This window comes from Thamnophis sirtalis, unplaced genomic scaffold (assembly GCF_051295495.1).
Source record: "Thamnophis sirtalis isolate CommonGarterSnake01/CBP01778 unplaced genomic scaffold, rThaSir2_p1.2 scaffold_4, whole genome shotgun sequence".
In the NCBI taxonomy this organism is placed as follows: domain Eukaryota; kingdom Metazoa; phylum Chordata; class Lepidosauria; order Squamata; family Natricidae; genus Thamnophis; species Thamnophis sirtalis.
In genome coordinates, this window is record NW_028261384.1 from 78,790,480 (window position 1) to 78,807,265 (window position 16,786).

General features: G+C 38.9%; 1 protein-coding gene across 1 annotated transcript in view; it reads left to right on the forward strand.

The window, feature by feature from the left end:
* The first annotated feature begins 1,637 nt into the window (after positions 1-1,637).
* Positions 1,638-16,786, forward strand: part of ADCY1 (adenylate cyclase 1) — a 261,866-nt gene continuing 246,717 nt past the window's right edge. Inside the window, exon 1 of the mRNA XM_014060098.2 lies at positions 1,638-3,308. Within this exon, the coding sequence (XP_013915573.1) occupies positions 2,541-3,308 (768 nt within the window). The 5' untranslated portion in view covers positions 1,638-2,540. The remainder of the gene's footprint in view (positions 3,309-16,786) is intronic.

The window sequence follows — 16,786 nt, forward strand, 5'->3', positions numbered from 1 at the left end:
TAGATAATATATAACACGCCATTACAATTAACATAATCTGATTTTCAGGCATACATTTTGTGTTACAATTTTGTGATACAGAATTTTTCTGAGCAAATGGTTGATACAGAGCAACCATTACACTATTTCTACATGAAGTCTTTGTCCTGCTTTCAAAAGCAAGTTTGAACTCCTTGATTCCACAAAATTTTGTATGTTAAAAAGATAGGCTGATTTATTTCTTGATTAACTCTGATGAATTTGAAACTGCAGTAAAGTTGATCTTGGAAATATTGCAGCTCTGCAGAGCTTCCAGCAGATCAGTTTCACAATTGCAACCACCCTATCTTTCAAGGGAACCAGTTTCTTGATGGAAGCTGTACATAATCAACTATTATTTATTTATTTATTTATTTAGTTATTTATTTATTTATTTATTTATTTATTTATTTATTTATTTATTATTTATTTATTTATTTATTTATTTATGTATATGCTTATCCACTTACTAAGTCTATTTAACAATTGAGAATTCCCAATTTTTTTATGCCCATCTTGGCAATTGTAATAAGCTCTATATTTTTGATAAAATTCAAACTGAGCTCTATAATAATGTTATTCCTTTCATCTAGCTAATAGAGAATGGATTAAAAAAACCACATACTTATGAACTATTGACAATTGATAGAAGGGAACAATCAGGCTCTAATTTGTTTAGAACAAAGATGCTTAATTTTGACTGTGAAGTTTTGTAGAACTGGGTCCGAAGTATATTAACATGCTTTAAAAAAATTAATACATATTACCTGCTAATTTACTTAAACAGACATTTATCAGACTGCTTACAAAAAAGGACAGTTATAGCAAGGATGTAGTTAACAGCTACCCAGGTGGCAGCAACGATCTCATTCCTCAGCAGCGGAGGTGCTTGCCATTTGAACAGAGGCTGTCTTTGTCCTGTTCTACTGTATGGCACTAACGAATGCGAGGGAACCTAAAAGCAACCTAACAAAATGGTAACCGCAGTTCTTTATGTATGCGCGCACACCCAGATCTCGAAAATCTGAAAACGGCTAGAATGCTGAAAGGCTGATTCCCGTTCTCCTTAAACCTTGAAAGAAGACATTCTGACATAAAAGTTGCTTCGTTGTGGACCCTGCTTTGAAGAATTCATCTCCTTTTCAGAGTATTTAAATGTTATGAATATCCCTCCTAGTTAGACTGGGAGACTAATGAGATTCGTTTTGCAGGTAAATTTTAAATGGCGATATGTTCAGCGATCTCAAGCGTCGTCCGAGTTAACTTTATAAAAGAAATCATGGCAAGAAACCAGCTGCCCCCGCCCCGCCCCCGAATATGCCACTAAATTCCTCTCCCCACTTGCCATTTTCCGCTCCCTCGTGCACTGCAGCCTGTTTGCTGCCGATACTGCATGCACTACCAGGTGTCCATTCTAATCTGTTGGCAGGAAGGCGTGACACAAAGTTAAAAAAACCCCACCTCACGCGTTTTGATCGGTGATGGGGAATAAGAGCAAGAATACGCGTGATGGAGAAATGGAGGAGGATCAAGAATTAGGAGAAAGCTAAGGAGATGGGGTGGGGAGCATCAAACTCGGACACGATCTGTTAAAACCTCAAATGGATACACACACACACCCCCCCCCAGCAATCTACTAAGATTGGGCAGACGCGCCTGGTTTCTCAAGCCAAAAGGTGCGCAGGCGCAGGACGCTTCCTCAGTTAAAATGATTTTGGACGTAGGAAGGGGATCACCCTGTCTTCCCCTGTCTCGATATCCCTCACTTACTCTTTCTCTTCCCTGCTCTGGCTTTGTCGCTTTTGGAATCCTCTTAATTTAACCCTTTATGTATAATTATTATTCGGAAGATTTTTTTTAAAATTTGCTTGCGTTGCTGCTGGGAGGGTTAAGCTCTTATTGCTTCGCCTAATTCCCTAGGAACCAGTATGCTTGTGTCTCTCTCCTACCATCGTATCTTCCAAATTGCCGCCTCTGATCAAATCAGCCTGTGGATCGAGTCTCTTGTCAATCCTAGTCTTTTGTCTCCCAGGCGTTCCTATTTTTTGCTGGCTTTCCTGTCTTCGGACGAAGGCGTTCGAAGATTGTAGCCCCTGAAAGCTGCAGCCTAGGAAAGCCGAGTGCGGAGGGCGAGAAGCTGTTAGCTATGTAGTGCCAGCAGGGAACACCGCGCGTTGAATTAGCGGCAGCAGCGGCAGCAGCCTGGAGCCTAGTGAAAGTGACTTTGCGCCTCCGAAAGTCGCTCTGAGGCCATCTGAAAAGCGGACCATTCCGGCGGTTACTGTTGCGTGTGGCAGCGGCTCGGCGGGTGGGCTGCCTTCGGGGACTGCTGCTCTCTTTTCGGTTGGCTCTCGGTGTCTAGAACCGCTCCTGCTCACCAACCCCCATTACCGCTTTCCCGCGTTCTCAAAAAAGCCGCCGCCGCCCCCCTCCCGCCCCTCTTCCCCTGGTTTCTTTGCAGAGCTGAGCGACGGGAGCGACAGTGGCCGAAGCAGCGGAGGAGCTTTCCCTCTGCGGGGTTTATGAATGGCCCTGACATGGAGGAAATGCCGTTTCAGAAAGTCAAGAAGAGCAAGAAGACGAGGAAGAAGAAATGTTGCCGCCGCCGCCGCTGCTGTTGCTGTTGCTGCTGCTCCTCCACACCCGGCCCGCCGTTGGCGGCTCAGCCGCCGCCGCCGCCACCTCCGTCGGCTGCAGGCGGTAGTAGCAACACCTCCGGAGCTGCGGCAGTGAGAACTGTCGGAGAGGGTTCCCCGGTACCCTTCCTGGACGGCGTCGCCTGTGAGGACCAGTTCGACTGCAAGGAACTGGAGTCGCTCTTCCAGAATTACAATCTGAAACTAGAGCAGACGTCCACACTCAAAGCGCTGGCCGTGCTGATCGCACTGACGGCCAGCTTGGCGCTGTTGGAGCTGCTTTCGGGCCCCAGCCTGACTATTTCCAAGGGCTCCCATCCTGTACACTGTATTATCTTCCTCTCCCTCTTCATTGTCACCAATGTTAAGTACCTGCAAGTCACACAGCTGCAGCAGATAGTGAAGCTCACCTTGCTTTTCAGCTTTACCTTCGCCTTCCTCTGCTGCCCTTTCTCGATAGGCGCCAATGGCATGGAATCACCCAGCGCCCCCGAGCAGGGTATGTGGCAGCTCATGCTGGTCATCTTCGTTTCCTACTCCCTTTTGCCCGTCCGCACTCTCCTGGCCATCGTCTTCGGTTTGATAGTGTCCGTCTCCCATCTCATAGTCACTGCCACTTCAGTCAGTGCCAAGAGGCAGCCCCTCTGGAAGACGGTGAGTAGGTTTCCTCGGAACTGTTCCTCACCAGGTTGTTCTTCAGTCTTCAGAACGGAGAAGTGGGGGGGGGGGGCTGCTAAAAAAATGTTCACAGTAGAATGTCTTCTTAGGACTGATAAGGATTAGGGCAAACAAGCTGAATCTGTTTCTTAAAAATTATAACAAAGTGTTATTGTCTTTGCAATCATGTTATTCTATTATACAAGTAGCAAATTTATTTTTAAGAAATTCTTTGACAAATTAAATGTTTTGAAAATCTCTAACCAAAAGGCTTGGCATTGGAACATGATTTGCAGTTTGTGATGTGAAGTGTTGTATGTTTTGTGTATATTGGATGCATGTGAAATTGCTTATCTTACAGATTGGAGCATAACATCTGTTGAGGGTATCTGGTAGGAGTAAAGAGTAGAGGTGATATTGGTATTGGCATGAGCTCCTCTTAAATCATATATTAGTGGTATCAATACAGTGCTGAATTGGTAATCGGAAGCATGTCTTTCTCTGTGAATATATGTGCAACCATTATCCCATGCCCAATTTGGGGATATTTTAAATGAGACCAAAGTGGGTTGGGGTAGGATATGGTAAATGGATCATTATTTTTTCTTCTTTCAATTGTGCTTGATTCTCAGAAGCTGAACGAGCTACAGTTTTATTGGCAAGGTTTTTCAGAAGTGGTTTGCCATTGCCTCCTTTCTAGGGCTGAGAGAGAGAATGACAGGGCCAAGGTCACCTAGATTTGTACTTAAGAATTAGAATTCATGGTCTCCAAGATTCTATTCTGATGCCTTAACCACTGACTCTATATTTTACATGTTCATAAAATAATCCAGCCAGCCAGTTGTAGAATTTGGGGTGACTCTGCTTGGAAAAAAATAATTTGATTAATATTAAGCAACCTTCCAGAATGTTTTGAGACTCTTGTGAAATACAGGAGAGTATAGCCTTATATTTTGTCATAAAGTCTACTTTGATATATGCAGAGGTCACTCAACTGACTTTGTGTCTAAGGTAGGACTAGAATTCATGATCTTCCAGTTTCTAGCCTGATGGCTTGCCCCCAAAGGGATACAAGAAAGTTTGAATTAGGCTATCTGTGGGAATTAATAATGAAGGAAATTATTTCTTTCTATAAAAATATAAGAAGGGCAAACCACTAATTTTATTACTATTCAAATATAAATATTTGAACTGGGGAAAGGGATTTTGTGTCCTTGTGCATGTAGTGTGTGTGTGTGTGTGTGTGTGTGTGTGTGTATACATGCATGCATGAATGCATGCATGCATCCCTTTTCCCAGTTTCCTGATATGTTCTTCCCCTTCTTGTTCCTCCAATGAGAAAATCCTTCCAAACCACTGGTTTTATTAGTATTAGTATTATTAGTATTTATATTTATGTATGTGTGTGTGTGTGTGTGTGTGTGTATGTATGTATATATGTGTATATATATATGTATGTATGTATATATGTGTATATATATATGTATGTATGTATATATATATATATATATATATATATATATATATATATATATATATATATATATATATATATATATATACACACATACATACATACACACACACACACACACACACACATTTGAACTGGGGAAAGGGAATTTTTGTGTGTGTGCATGTATTGTGTACACACACACACACACACACACACACACACACACACACACACACACAGGTCCCTTTACCCAGTTTCTTGATATTTTCTTCCCCCTCTTGTTCCTTATCCCAATGACAAAATCCTTCCATCTGCCTGAGATCTTGGTTTTTCTATTGGATCCTTCTTAATGGCAGCAGATTTTTCATTCATACTCTGTGTATAATATCATTCTGTTTAACTTCTTAAGAGGTTTTCTTTCCTGAATTATTTGTACAAAAAGCTGCTCTGCACCATCTTTAGGAATGTGCTATTTCCCCTCCCCCTGCCTCAGAAAAAGCTATTTATAGTTCTTCAGGGCTTCCTCAGGTGTCTACAGATTTACACACTTGTACTGTGAATAAAAGCAAAGAATAGGGATGGTTTGCAGACTTCAGTTTGCTGGACCAGCATGTTAACAAGGCTAGTTTCTATTTTGAATCCAAGTTGAAAGAGCTTAAAGAAAGATGAGCATCTATTTACTGTTGTGTTTGACAGTCCACAGGTTTGTATTTTTTTAAAGAGAGAATAGAGAATCTATTTTAATCAGAGAATAATACAAAAGGAAACAATCTTCTATTGTGCTTTCTGAGGTTGTTTTCCTCGACTGAATATATTGTCATGACACACAAACATAAATACCCTCTGCCACAACCATGAACACAACCTACAAGCTTAGGCATTAAATCAAGTTTTAATGTTTTTGTCCTGCATTTTTACACATAAAGTTGACATATGTATGTATGTACCTCAATGAAATTATATGTAGCCAGACAATTTATACAGGATTACTCTTTGCCCACTGCTTTTGAACTGATGGACAAAATACATTGTATATTTTCAGACGGGGGAAGGGAGGGAGGGTGGGGAGGAGGGAGAAAGAGAGAGAGAGAGAGATAAGCTGAGCATTATGATGTGTCCAGATAATCTGGTAGTCTATTTTTAAGTTCATGATTTACAGATTCAGTTGAAGAAGGGAAAATATGTGGGCAATTGAAATTTAAACAATAATTAAGAACTTTCAAATAAATCACTAATTTTCAAAGCAATTGCACTATAAAATATAACAAGAAACCCTTAAACATTTCATTTCAAAAGCAAATCAAGATGTTTGATAGCATCTAATGTCTTTGAATAACAGATGGAGCAAAGTTTTCTTTGTTTGAATATCATAAAAAGATAACTATTTCTCTTTACAGTGTTTTCAGTTAGAATTATTTTATTAAGTAACCAATTTACAATTGTTTTGCCTTGTTTCTCCTCTCATCTATTTATTAAGGAAGTAAATACATCTCCCTTATAATAGATGAACAGTTTTGATTTAATTATACTTACTCATAAGAAACTCTGCAGAGAAATGGGACTCACTTCTTAATAAAAAGATCTAAGATTCCCTCAAATCTAAGTCACTATAGCATCGGTTGTGCCATCTGATTTCACATTTTGCACATCATTGCTAAAAGTTTTGCATTATGGGCAGGATGAATCCTTTTGTTCGATTTTCAGCCCACTAGTCATTTCGTATCAGTGGTGGATTTCCATTTTTTTTACTACTGGTTCGCTCGTGTGCACAACGCTTCTGTGCATGCAGAAGCTGTCCGTGCAGTTGGGCGGAGCCTCCCACCACTGTCACTCCGTTCATCAAATTCGAGCTGAATCAGGAGCAATCCACTTTTGTTTTGTATGTTTCTTTTATATCAGTCTCAACTAGAGCCACTGGAAAGAGAAATAGTTATGGAAACTCTAAGCTAAGGTAACTGAGGGCCAGTCTCAGACCTCTTTTTGGCTGGAGGCACTGAATAATTGGGACCCAGTGGATCCAAAACCTGAGGCAAAGTCATCTTTAGTTGTGACATTCCAATGAAATCACCATCATTAGGACATTTCTTGTAGCATTTTCCACAGGTGGAACTGATCCACAAAAACAGGTGAATGTAACACTCCCATTCCTTTTCTCCTAATTTTTGGTTGGTAGCTGTGTGGTTAGATACTTATTTCAATAGAATTTAAGCCACCTAACTGGATGTAGAATATCCATATAAAATCATTTCCATTCAAATATACATGGAGATAACCTGATTTAAATCAAATTAGTTTGCTCATGGCAAATGTGTTTTATACATGGCTTCAACACTTTTAATTGAGGTTAATGTTTCATGTATATATTGTTTAGCTCCTTCAGAAGAGAACTTTAATTTTTATTTATTTATTCATTTATTTATCCAATTAATATACCACTTTTCTTGTGGTGCAGCTGCTGCTTCTCCCCATTCTGGGATGTGACTTGATAATTTATATATAAAATCATATACCGGTGTGTATATATATATGTATGTATGTATGTATGTATGTATGTATGTATGTATGTATGTGTGTGTGTGTGGGGGGGGGGCACTGAGACACATGGAATGCTGTTACGTTTCCACCAAAAAATAATAATAACAACAACAACAACAACAATAATAATAATGCAACAAACAAATGCAAGTATTAGAAATAACAACTGAGATGGTCAAAAATCGAGTTAAAAAGGTAAAGAATTGGACATCACCTGGAAAGGACCAATTACATGGTTTCTGGCTCAAATATCTGACCAGTTTACATGCAATATTGGCCAGGCAACTGAATGAAATTTTACAAAAGGGCCAAATTGATGAATGGTTGACAACTGGAAAAACATACTTGATTCAGAAAGATGCAACTAAAGGAACAACACCTGAAAACTACAGACCAATAACATGCTTGCCAACAACCTTCAAATTACTCACAGGCATTATTGCAGATAACATGATGGATTATTTGGAAACAAACAACATCTTGCCAGAAGAGCAAAAAGGCAACAAAAGAAGGAGCAGGGGCACAAAAGATCAGCTTCTATTTGATAAAATGATATTAGAAAATTGTAAGAACAGAAAAACGATCTTGAATATGGTCTGGATTGATTACAAAAAGGCATTTGACTCACTGCCGCATAGTTGGATCATAAAATGCTTAGAAACAACTGGCATTAGCAAAAATATTACATCCTTTACTGAAAAGGCAATAAAACAATGGAGAACTGAGTTGGCAGTAAGGAATGAGATCTACGGAATGGTTAATATCAAGCGAGGAATTTTCCAGGGTGATTCACTTTTACCTCTTCTCTTCATCATCGCAATGATCCCACTATCAGTAATCTTTAAAAAATGAAATTAGGCTACCAAACAGCCAAAGAAGCTGAAAAAATTTCGCGTTTACTATATATGGATAATTTGAAACTCTATGGAAAGTCAGAAACAGAAATCCAATCATTGACAAACACAGTCCGAGTATTCAGCACCGATATTTCAATGCAGTTTGGCATGGAAAAATGTGCCACTGTATCCATAAAAAGGGGCAAAATCACTGCATGTGAGGGAATTGAAATGCCCAATGGCCAATTAATTAAATGCAAAGAAAATGAAGCCTATAAATACTTAGGCATTCTGCAGTTGGATAACATCAAGCATGGAGAAGTAAAAACTGTTGTCAGGCGAGAGTACACCAACAGAGTTAAGAAAGTTTTGAAATCTAAATTGAATGGTGGAAATACAATCAAGGCCATAAATACCTGGGCAATACCAGTTATAAGATACACAGCTGGTATAGTTAACTGGACACAAGCTGATTTGGACCTTTTGGACCAAAAAACCAGGAAACTAATGACAATGCACTACAGTTTACATCCACGTGGTGATACTGATAGACTATATCTGCCCCGAAAATCAGGTGGCAGAGGATTATTACAAGTGAAGCAAACAGTTGAAGAAGAAAAACATGCACTGGCTGATTATTTAAGAGAAAGTCAAGAACATCTATTAATCGAAGTAAAGAACAAAAATCTACTGAAGGTCCAACAGATGAAACAAGAATACAGAAAAGATGTGATAAAATCAAGAATGAAGAGTTGGCAGAACAAAGCACTGCATGGCCAATTTCTGGAAAAAATAAAAGATAAAGTGGATAGTGAACAAATTTGGTTATGGTTAACAACAGGTACATTAAAGAAAGAAACAGAGTCACTAATCCTGGCTGCGCAAGAACAAGCTATCCGCACAAATGCCATTAAGGCCAAAATGAAAAATCCTCCGATGATGCCAAATGCAAACTTTGCAAAGAAGCTGATGAAACTGTTGATCACATACTCAGCTGCTGTAAAAAAATTGCACAGACTGATTATAAATTGCGGCACAATTCAGTAGCGCAAATGATCCATTGGAATTTGTGCAAAAATTTTAATAGTAAAACAGCAACAAACTGGTGGGAACATCAGCCTGAAAAAGTCACCGAAAATCAGATGGTCAAGATCTTGTGGGATTTCCGTATACAAATGGACAAAATACTGGCGCATAATACACCAGACATCACACTGGTTGAGAAAAACAAGGTTACAATCATAGATATTGCAAAAGCAGGTGATAGCAGGGTCGCCGAGAAGGAACATGAAAAAATCGCAAAATACCAGGATTTAAAAATCGAAATTCAATGACTATGGCACAAACCAGCAGTGGTAATTCCAGTGGTAATTGGCACACTGGGTGCTATTCCAAAAGCACTGGAATTACATTTAAAACAGTTAAAAATTGACAAAATCACCATCAGTCAAATGCAAAAAGCCGCACTGCTTGGATCTGCACGCATATTACGAAAATACGTTATGACGTCCTAGGCCCCTGGGTGGGGCCCGACTAGTAACCAATGCCAAATCTGGCAAAACAACTGGCCGCTGTGATACAATTCGGTAATAATAATGATAATCGCCACTGTATCCATAAAAAGGGGCAAAATCACTGCATGTGAGGGAATTGAAATGCCCAATGGCCAACTAATTAAATGCAACTAAAATGAAGCCTACAAATACTTAGGCATTCTGCAGTTGGATAACATCAAGCATGGAGAAGTAAAAACTATTATCAGGCGAGAGTACACCAACAGAGTTAGGAAAGTTTTGAAATCTAAATTGAATGGTGGAAATACAATCAAGGCCATAAATACCTGGGCAATACCAGTTATAAGATACACAGCTGGTGTAGTTAACTGGACACAAGCTGATTTGGACATTTTGGACTGAAAAACCAGGAAACTAATGACAATGCACTACAGTTTACATCCACGTGGTGATACTGATAGACTATACCTGCCCCAAAAATCAGATGGCAGAGGATTATTACAAGCGAAGCAAACAGTTGAAGAAGAAAAACATGCACTGGCTGATTATTTAAAAGAAAGTCAAGAACATCTATTAATCGAAGTAAAGAACAAAAATCTACTGAAGGCCCAACAGACGAAACAAGAATACAGAAAAGATGTGATAAAATCAAGAATGGAGAGTTGGCAGAACAAAGCACTGCATGGCCAATTTCTGAAAAAAATAAAAGATAAGGTGGACAGTGAACAAACGTGGTTATGGTTAACAACAGGTACATTAATGAAAGAAACAGAGTCACTAATCCTGGCTGTGCAAGAACAAGCTATCCGCACAAATGTCATTAAGGCCAAAATCGAAAAATCCTCTGATGATGCCAAATGTAGACTTTGCAAAGAAGCTGATGAAACTGTTGATCACATACTCAGCTGCTGTAAAAAAAAATCACGCAAACTGATTTTAAATTGCGGCACAATTCAGTAGCACAAATGATCCATTGGAATTTGTGCAAAAATTATAATATTAAAACAGCAACAAACTGGTGGGAACATCAGCCTGAAAAAGTCACCGAAAATCAGATAGTCAAGATCTTGTGGGATTTCCGTATACAAACAGACAAAATACTGGCGCAATACACCAGACATCACACTGGTTGAGAAAAACAAGGTCACAATCATAGACATCGCAATACCAGGTGATAGCAGGGTTGCCGATAAGGAACATGAAAAAATTGCAAAATACCAGGACTTAAAAATCGAAATTCAACGACTATGGCACAAACCAGCAGTGGTAATTCCAGTGGTAATTGGCACACTGGGTGCTATTCCAAAAGCACTGGAATTACATTTAAAACAGTTAAAAATTGACAAAATTTTAGAGGATCGAGGGTTGAAGGGAAGACGCGAGAGCCAGGACTTCAAAAGAAGACAAGGTTTATTCAGAAACAGCAGTGACAGCGATTCAAACGGAACATTTCCCCGCCAATGTATTTATATACAGAGATTGAATGGGGGAACCAATCACAGGCCTAGGAGCATCTAGCAACTGCTGACGCAGTACACTGGCCAATCAAGATGGCCCGGCTGGCTAGCAACAGGCTATGCTGTGCCCTAGCCAATCAGGGCACAGCCTACACTGTTGCTGGCCTCCCGGTCATAAGTAGAGGATTTTCTGAATCCTCAACAACCCTTCCCCCCGACTTAAAGCGCATGCCCCTGAATGGAATATGCGTAGTTCTCTAGGTAGGCGGGGTGGCGCCGGACCCGCCCAGATCTTCGCAGTTCGCCTGCAGTCGTCGGAGGGGTGAGACCTGCTCGTGGTAGCTCCTCTCCAAGGGAGATTCAGAAAATCCTCCACTTATGACCGGGAGGCCAGCAACAGTATAGGCTGCACCCTGATTGGCTAGGGCAATCAAAAAACAAATTCAGCGGTTCGTCGCACCGGCGGTTTGACGCGGCTTGAGCGGCTATGGCTGAATCTCCTCTCGCTCTGTCCTAGGCTCTGCTTCAGGAATCGCTGTATCCCACCCTCGTCGCCAGTTTAGAGGATCGAGGGTTGAAGGGAAGACGCGAGAGCCAGACGCAGTACCCCAGCCAATCAGGATGGCCCGGCTGGCTAGCAACAGGCTATGCTGTGCCCTAGCCAATCAGGGCGCAGCCTACACTGTTGCTTGCCTCCCGGTCGTAAGTGGAGGATTTTCTGAATCCTCAACAAAAATCACCATCAGTCAAATGCAAAAAGCCGCACTGCTTGGATCTGCAGGCATATTACGAAAATACGTTATGACGTCCTAGGCCCCTGGGTGGGGCCTGACTAGTAACCAATGCCAAATCCGGCGAAACAACTGGCCGCTGTGATACAATTGTATAATAATAATAAGTGGTACCTATTTATCTACTTTCATTTGCACATTTTCAAACTGCTTGGTTGGCAGGAGTTGGTTCAAAGCACTAGCTCATCCATCATGGAATGATTGGTCTCCAACTGCCAATGTCCAACTGCCAACGAAATATATGTATGTATGTACGTACATACTAGATTTGCTAAGGTCAATTCCAATAACACTCTGGATGAATTACAATATATCCATAAATTAGAAAGCATCTGCCCAGACTATGCCTGGTTTATGGAAGATGGTATTATTTTACACTATTCTTTTATAGCAAAGGATATCACATCTGTGTTTAATAACCCATGCTATCCAATGGGAAATAAAGAATATTTTATGTTATTTAATCCTCAGGTATTTTTATGGAAGTTAAGAACTAAAATGGGAGAATAGTTAAAATAAAATAGAGCAATTTGTGTACATTTTTTCCCTTATACTTTTTTGCAAATGGGAGTAGATGTTTGAAAGGAACATTTAATAATCAAGCATGGCATCTCAATTTGCAACCAAATAGTCATCCCTGACACAGTTGAATTCCTCCCTTATTTATGTTATCAGTGCATTACTAGTGCCTCCCGGATTTTAAGGTTCCCTTAAAAGCCGAGGTGGCGCAGTGGTTAAATGCAGCACTGCAGGCTACTTCAGCTGACTGCAGTTCTGCAGTTCGGTTGTTCATATCTTACCGGCTCAAGGTTGACTCAGCCTTCCATCCTTCCGAGGTGGGTAAAATGAGGACCCGGATTGTTGTTGGGGGCAATATGCTGACTCTGTAAACCGCTTAGAGAGGGCTGAAAGCCCTATGAAGCGGTATATAAGTCTAACTGCTATTGCTATTGCTATTAAAATATGGGAGGATTTTAAAACATCTCCTTAAACAACCCCTTAAAACATCTCCATGAATCCCTTAATTTGAAAGACTGTCAGAATGGTTCCTGAGATTAATGTTGGACCTACCAAGGATTCTGTGCAGAGATGAAGTGGATTTTCTTATAGCCAGGGTTCCAATAAATACTTCATGCGAGGCCTGTTTAAAATGATAATTTATTTATTCATGCCACATCTGAAAATGGAAAATATAAAAAAACAATCATTGTACTAAAAAATTAAGTTAATTTATATATGAAAGGGACTAAAATATTTCATAGGCATCCAAGAAATAAGTAGAACCAATGATGAGTTCAGAAAAATGGTAGTGTAATTATGTCATCAAGAGTTGCACTGAGAATAGTTCTTGGCCATTGCAAATTCAGATATCTCCATGAATGAACTATGAGAACTGTTTAACATAAAAATATTACTATATTAATTGAATCTGTATATTTAAAGCTATTTTTATCTTTCAGGCTTAGTTTTATAAGAAGATTACCAGCAAATTGTACCACCAAAACAAAGACATTGATATCAGCCATATTATACTGAATAGAGACTTCTTTAATTTGATATGATATGCATACACTTTATATTTTATTCACTTATGCATCCCACTCAGTCTCTGCTTATTATTACCAAAAATATTTTTAAAAATCTTGTCTGGCTAAGATTGAATGATCAACTAATGATGAAAAATTATTAGGGATGGCAATTTTTCTAATTATTGGAATTAATCAATAGCCTATTTCAATACATCGAACAGGGTACAATGTAAATACAATCATTGCAATAAACTAATTTATTCTTAGCTATATATTCTCTGTAATAGAAAATTATACTCTATATATTTTATATATACATATATAATATATAAAAGTAAGTTTGCAGAATTTTAGATTTGAATAAGAATGTTAGTGAAATAAAACACATTTTCTAACAAAATGGTATCTAACTCAGATTTTGTGTGATTTTCACTGTTTTGCCAAAGTGCTTCAGTTTTCTGATTTCTATTCAAGTATTTTTTAAAAAATATTCAGCATCTTGATTCATTAACGATTTGCTGTTGAATAACATCTTAAAAATGCAGCACAATCCATGTAGGGTCTTTTGGGTTATGGTTTAATTTTTCCCCACAATTCATGTATTGGGAAAGGGTTAGCACCCTATTTCTTTTCATGGCCTGATTGGACTCACTATGAGATTTTTCTTTGTTTACTTAGATTAGCAGGTAAAATAATTATCTGTAAAACTAATTGAAGAATAAAAGGGAATCAATGAAATATATAATTAAGTTTTAAGTGATTTAACATTTAAGCCCTAAAAAATTTTAACTACTTGACAAATTTGATTTGATAATTATGTCAAATAATAATTGCAAACATTCAAGCTAATTTAGAAAATCATTATGAATCAATGCAATAAAGTTTAGTATGTGCTCAAGTGTCTCTGGAGATTCTCAGTCATCCAGGTCATAGTTGTCCCAAATGTGGTTGTCCCAAAGGCAACTGGACTTTCTTGTTTTTCTTTGAAGACATTTCGCTTCTCATCCAAGAAATTTCTTCAGTTCTGGATGATGTGGAATTGAAGGATTTATAATCCTTGTAGACAACTGGTCATTTGCTTTCTTTTCAGATAGTCGTTGAATCCACTTGGAAATTTGTCTGTGTCCTTGGGGTCACCTGAGTAATGTAAATGGGTGTGGAGTCTTCTTGGAACTGCTGAGAGAACTGTGTTGTGGAGCTGTGCTTTCTGCAGGATGTTTTCTGCCCTGTGTCCCTTCACTGCAATTTTTTTCTGAAAATTTGCTTACTCCCACACCATTGAAAGGTGCACTTCATTCCAAAGTGCATAGCTAAATATCTATAGAGATTCTCATTCATCCAGCATATGGCTGTCTCACTTGGAAGCCTCAACAACTCTAAAAGAATGCAAACAACCAGCTGTCTGCAAGGAATATAAACCACACCCCACCATCCAGTGAGAACTGAAGAAGCTTTTTGGATGAGAAGCAAAATATCTTCAAAGAAAAACAAAGTCGAGTTGCCTCTTGAAAAAGCACCTTTGGAATATCTGCTCAAGTATTTTTTATAACCAAAACATTACACAAATATGTACAGCATATGAATATGTACAGTACTGTTACATATTTGCATAATATTTTGGTTATAAAAATATTAAAGGAACTGAAGAGTCTCAAACATGTACAATTGGTTTAAAGCAGAGAATTAATGTATAACTTATGGAATGTTCAAGGCTTCCAAACAAAGTTCTCAAGCTAACAGAAGATATTACAAGGAATTTAGGAAAACGGAGATACAAGCACATTTAATGCAAGAGAAAGTAGAAGGGAAGATGGGGAATGGAAGGATTTCCTTGTAGACAGCTGGTCATTTGCTTTCTTTTCAGATAGTCGTTGAATCCACTTGCAAATTTGTGTCCTTGGGGTCACCTGAGTAGTGTAATGTAAGTTCAGCAGAAGAATCTGCACAAAGTCAGATTTTTGTTTTTGAGGCAGCCACCACCACCACCAGCAATATCTTCAGGAATCCAAAATGGCATCAAAAGAATGGCATATATGTGATGATGGCACTATATAAATGTACTTGTGTCCCAGTTCTGGAACAAATATGAGAATAAATGGCATTAGCAGAATGAAATCATCATATACTGTATATTTTGTCATTTTCTTCCCTTCTGAATTTTTGCAGACATCTAGACACATCACTTTTAGAAACAAGTATAAGACAATATAGTATTGGAATATAATATTTTTACAGAAGATATTGACAAACACATGAAATATCACAAAAAATAGCCAGAACCTAGATGTTATGGTTTGGGTTTTAATTTCTGTTTTTGAGAACCCAAGATAGAATAAAGTGGGTGGAAAAGTCTGTGCATTTTACACAGTGAATATTGCAGTGGGAGGGGGGAGTGTGATGCCAATTAGCTGTTGTAGAATGGGCTGCAGAGGTGGCAAACTGGCAGTGGTCTGAATGTGTCGTTGCCCTGTTGAACGACCTGCGGCAGCTGCGGCAAATGGGTCACAGCGAATGGGCTGCAGCAACGGCGAAAGGGCTGCGGCGACAGTGAATGGGCAGCAGCAAATGAGTAGTGGCAGCAAACGGGCCGTGTTGATTGGGCCACAGTGGTGAATGGGCTGCAGCATGTGGGCCAAACGAATACTGGATGGATGCTGGGAGGCAGAGGTAGATTTTTTTCTCTTGTTTTCCTCCCCAAAAGCTAGGTGTGTTTTATAATCTGGAGCATCTTATAGTCTGAAAAATATGGTACATTTCAAGGAGAAAAATGTTCATCACTATTCACCATAACTTTTCAAATGTTCTGGTTGAAATTTTAACATATTTAACTATATACACTATCATGTCAAGTAGTTTTATCAGTGCATATTTTTTAAAATATAAACTGAATTGTTAATATTAGAGTTCTTCATATGTCCCTACTCATAATTCCATATTTTAGCCAGTGTATCTATACTAACTGATCAAATATTTCTTTAGAAGAGGATTCTTATTTTTGTTGTTGAATTTGAAGCTGAGTGTTAATGTCATTCCCAAAATACAATACCCAGAATGGGATGTAATATTTTATTGATAGTCGGACCAATGGATAGTGCAGAAAAAGCTTATATAGAATTGATTATTGGCACAAGAGTCCAATAAATATTTACTGGACTGTCAAGACCTGCTGATATTAGTGACTATTCCTTCTTCCTGATACTTTCGCCACAACAATAATACTGTTACATGTGTTGGGCTGAGAGAGACTGACTGAGGAAAAAGTCATTCAGCTGGCTTTCATGCCCAAGGAGGGACTAGAATTCAGTCTCCTGGTTTATACAAACTGGTGCCTTAGCCACATATTGATAGTTTTGACTG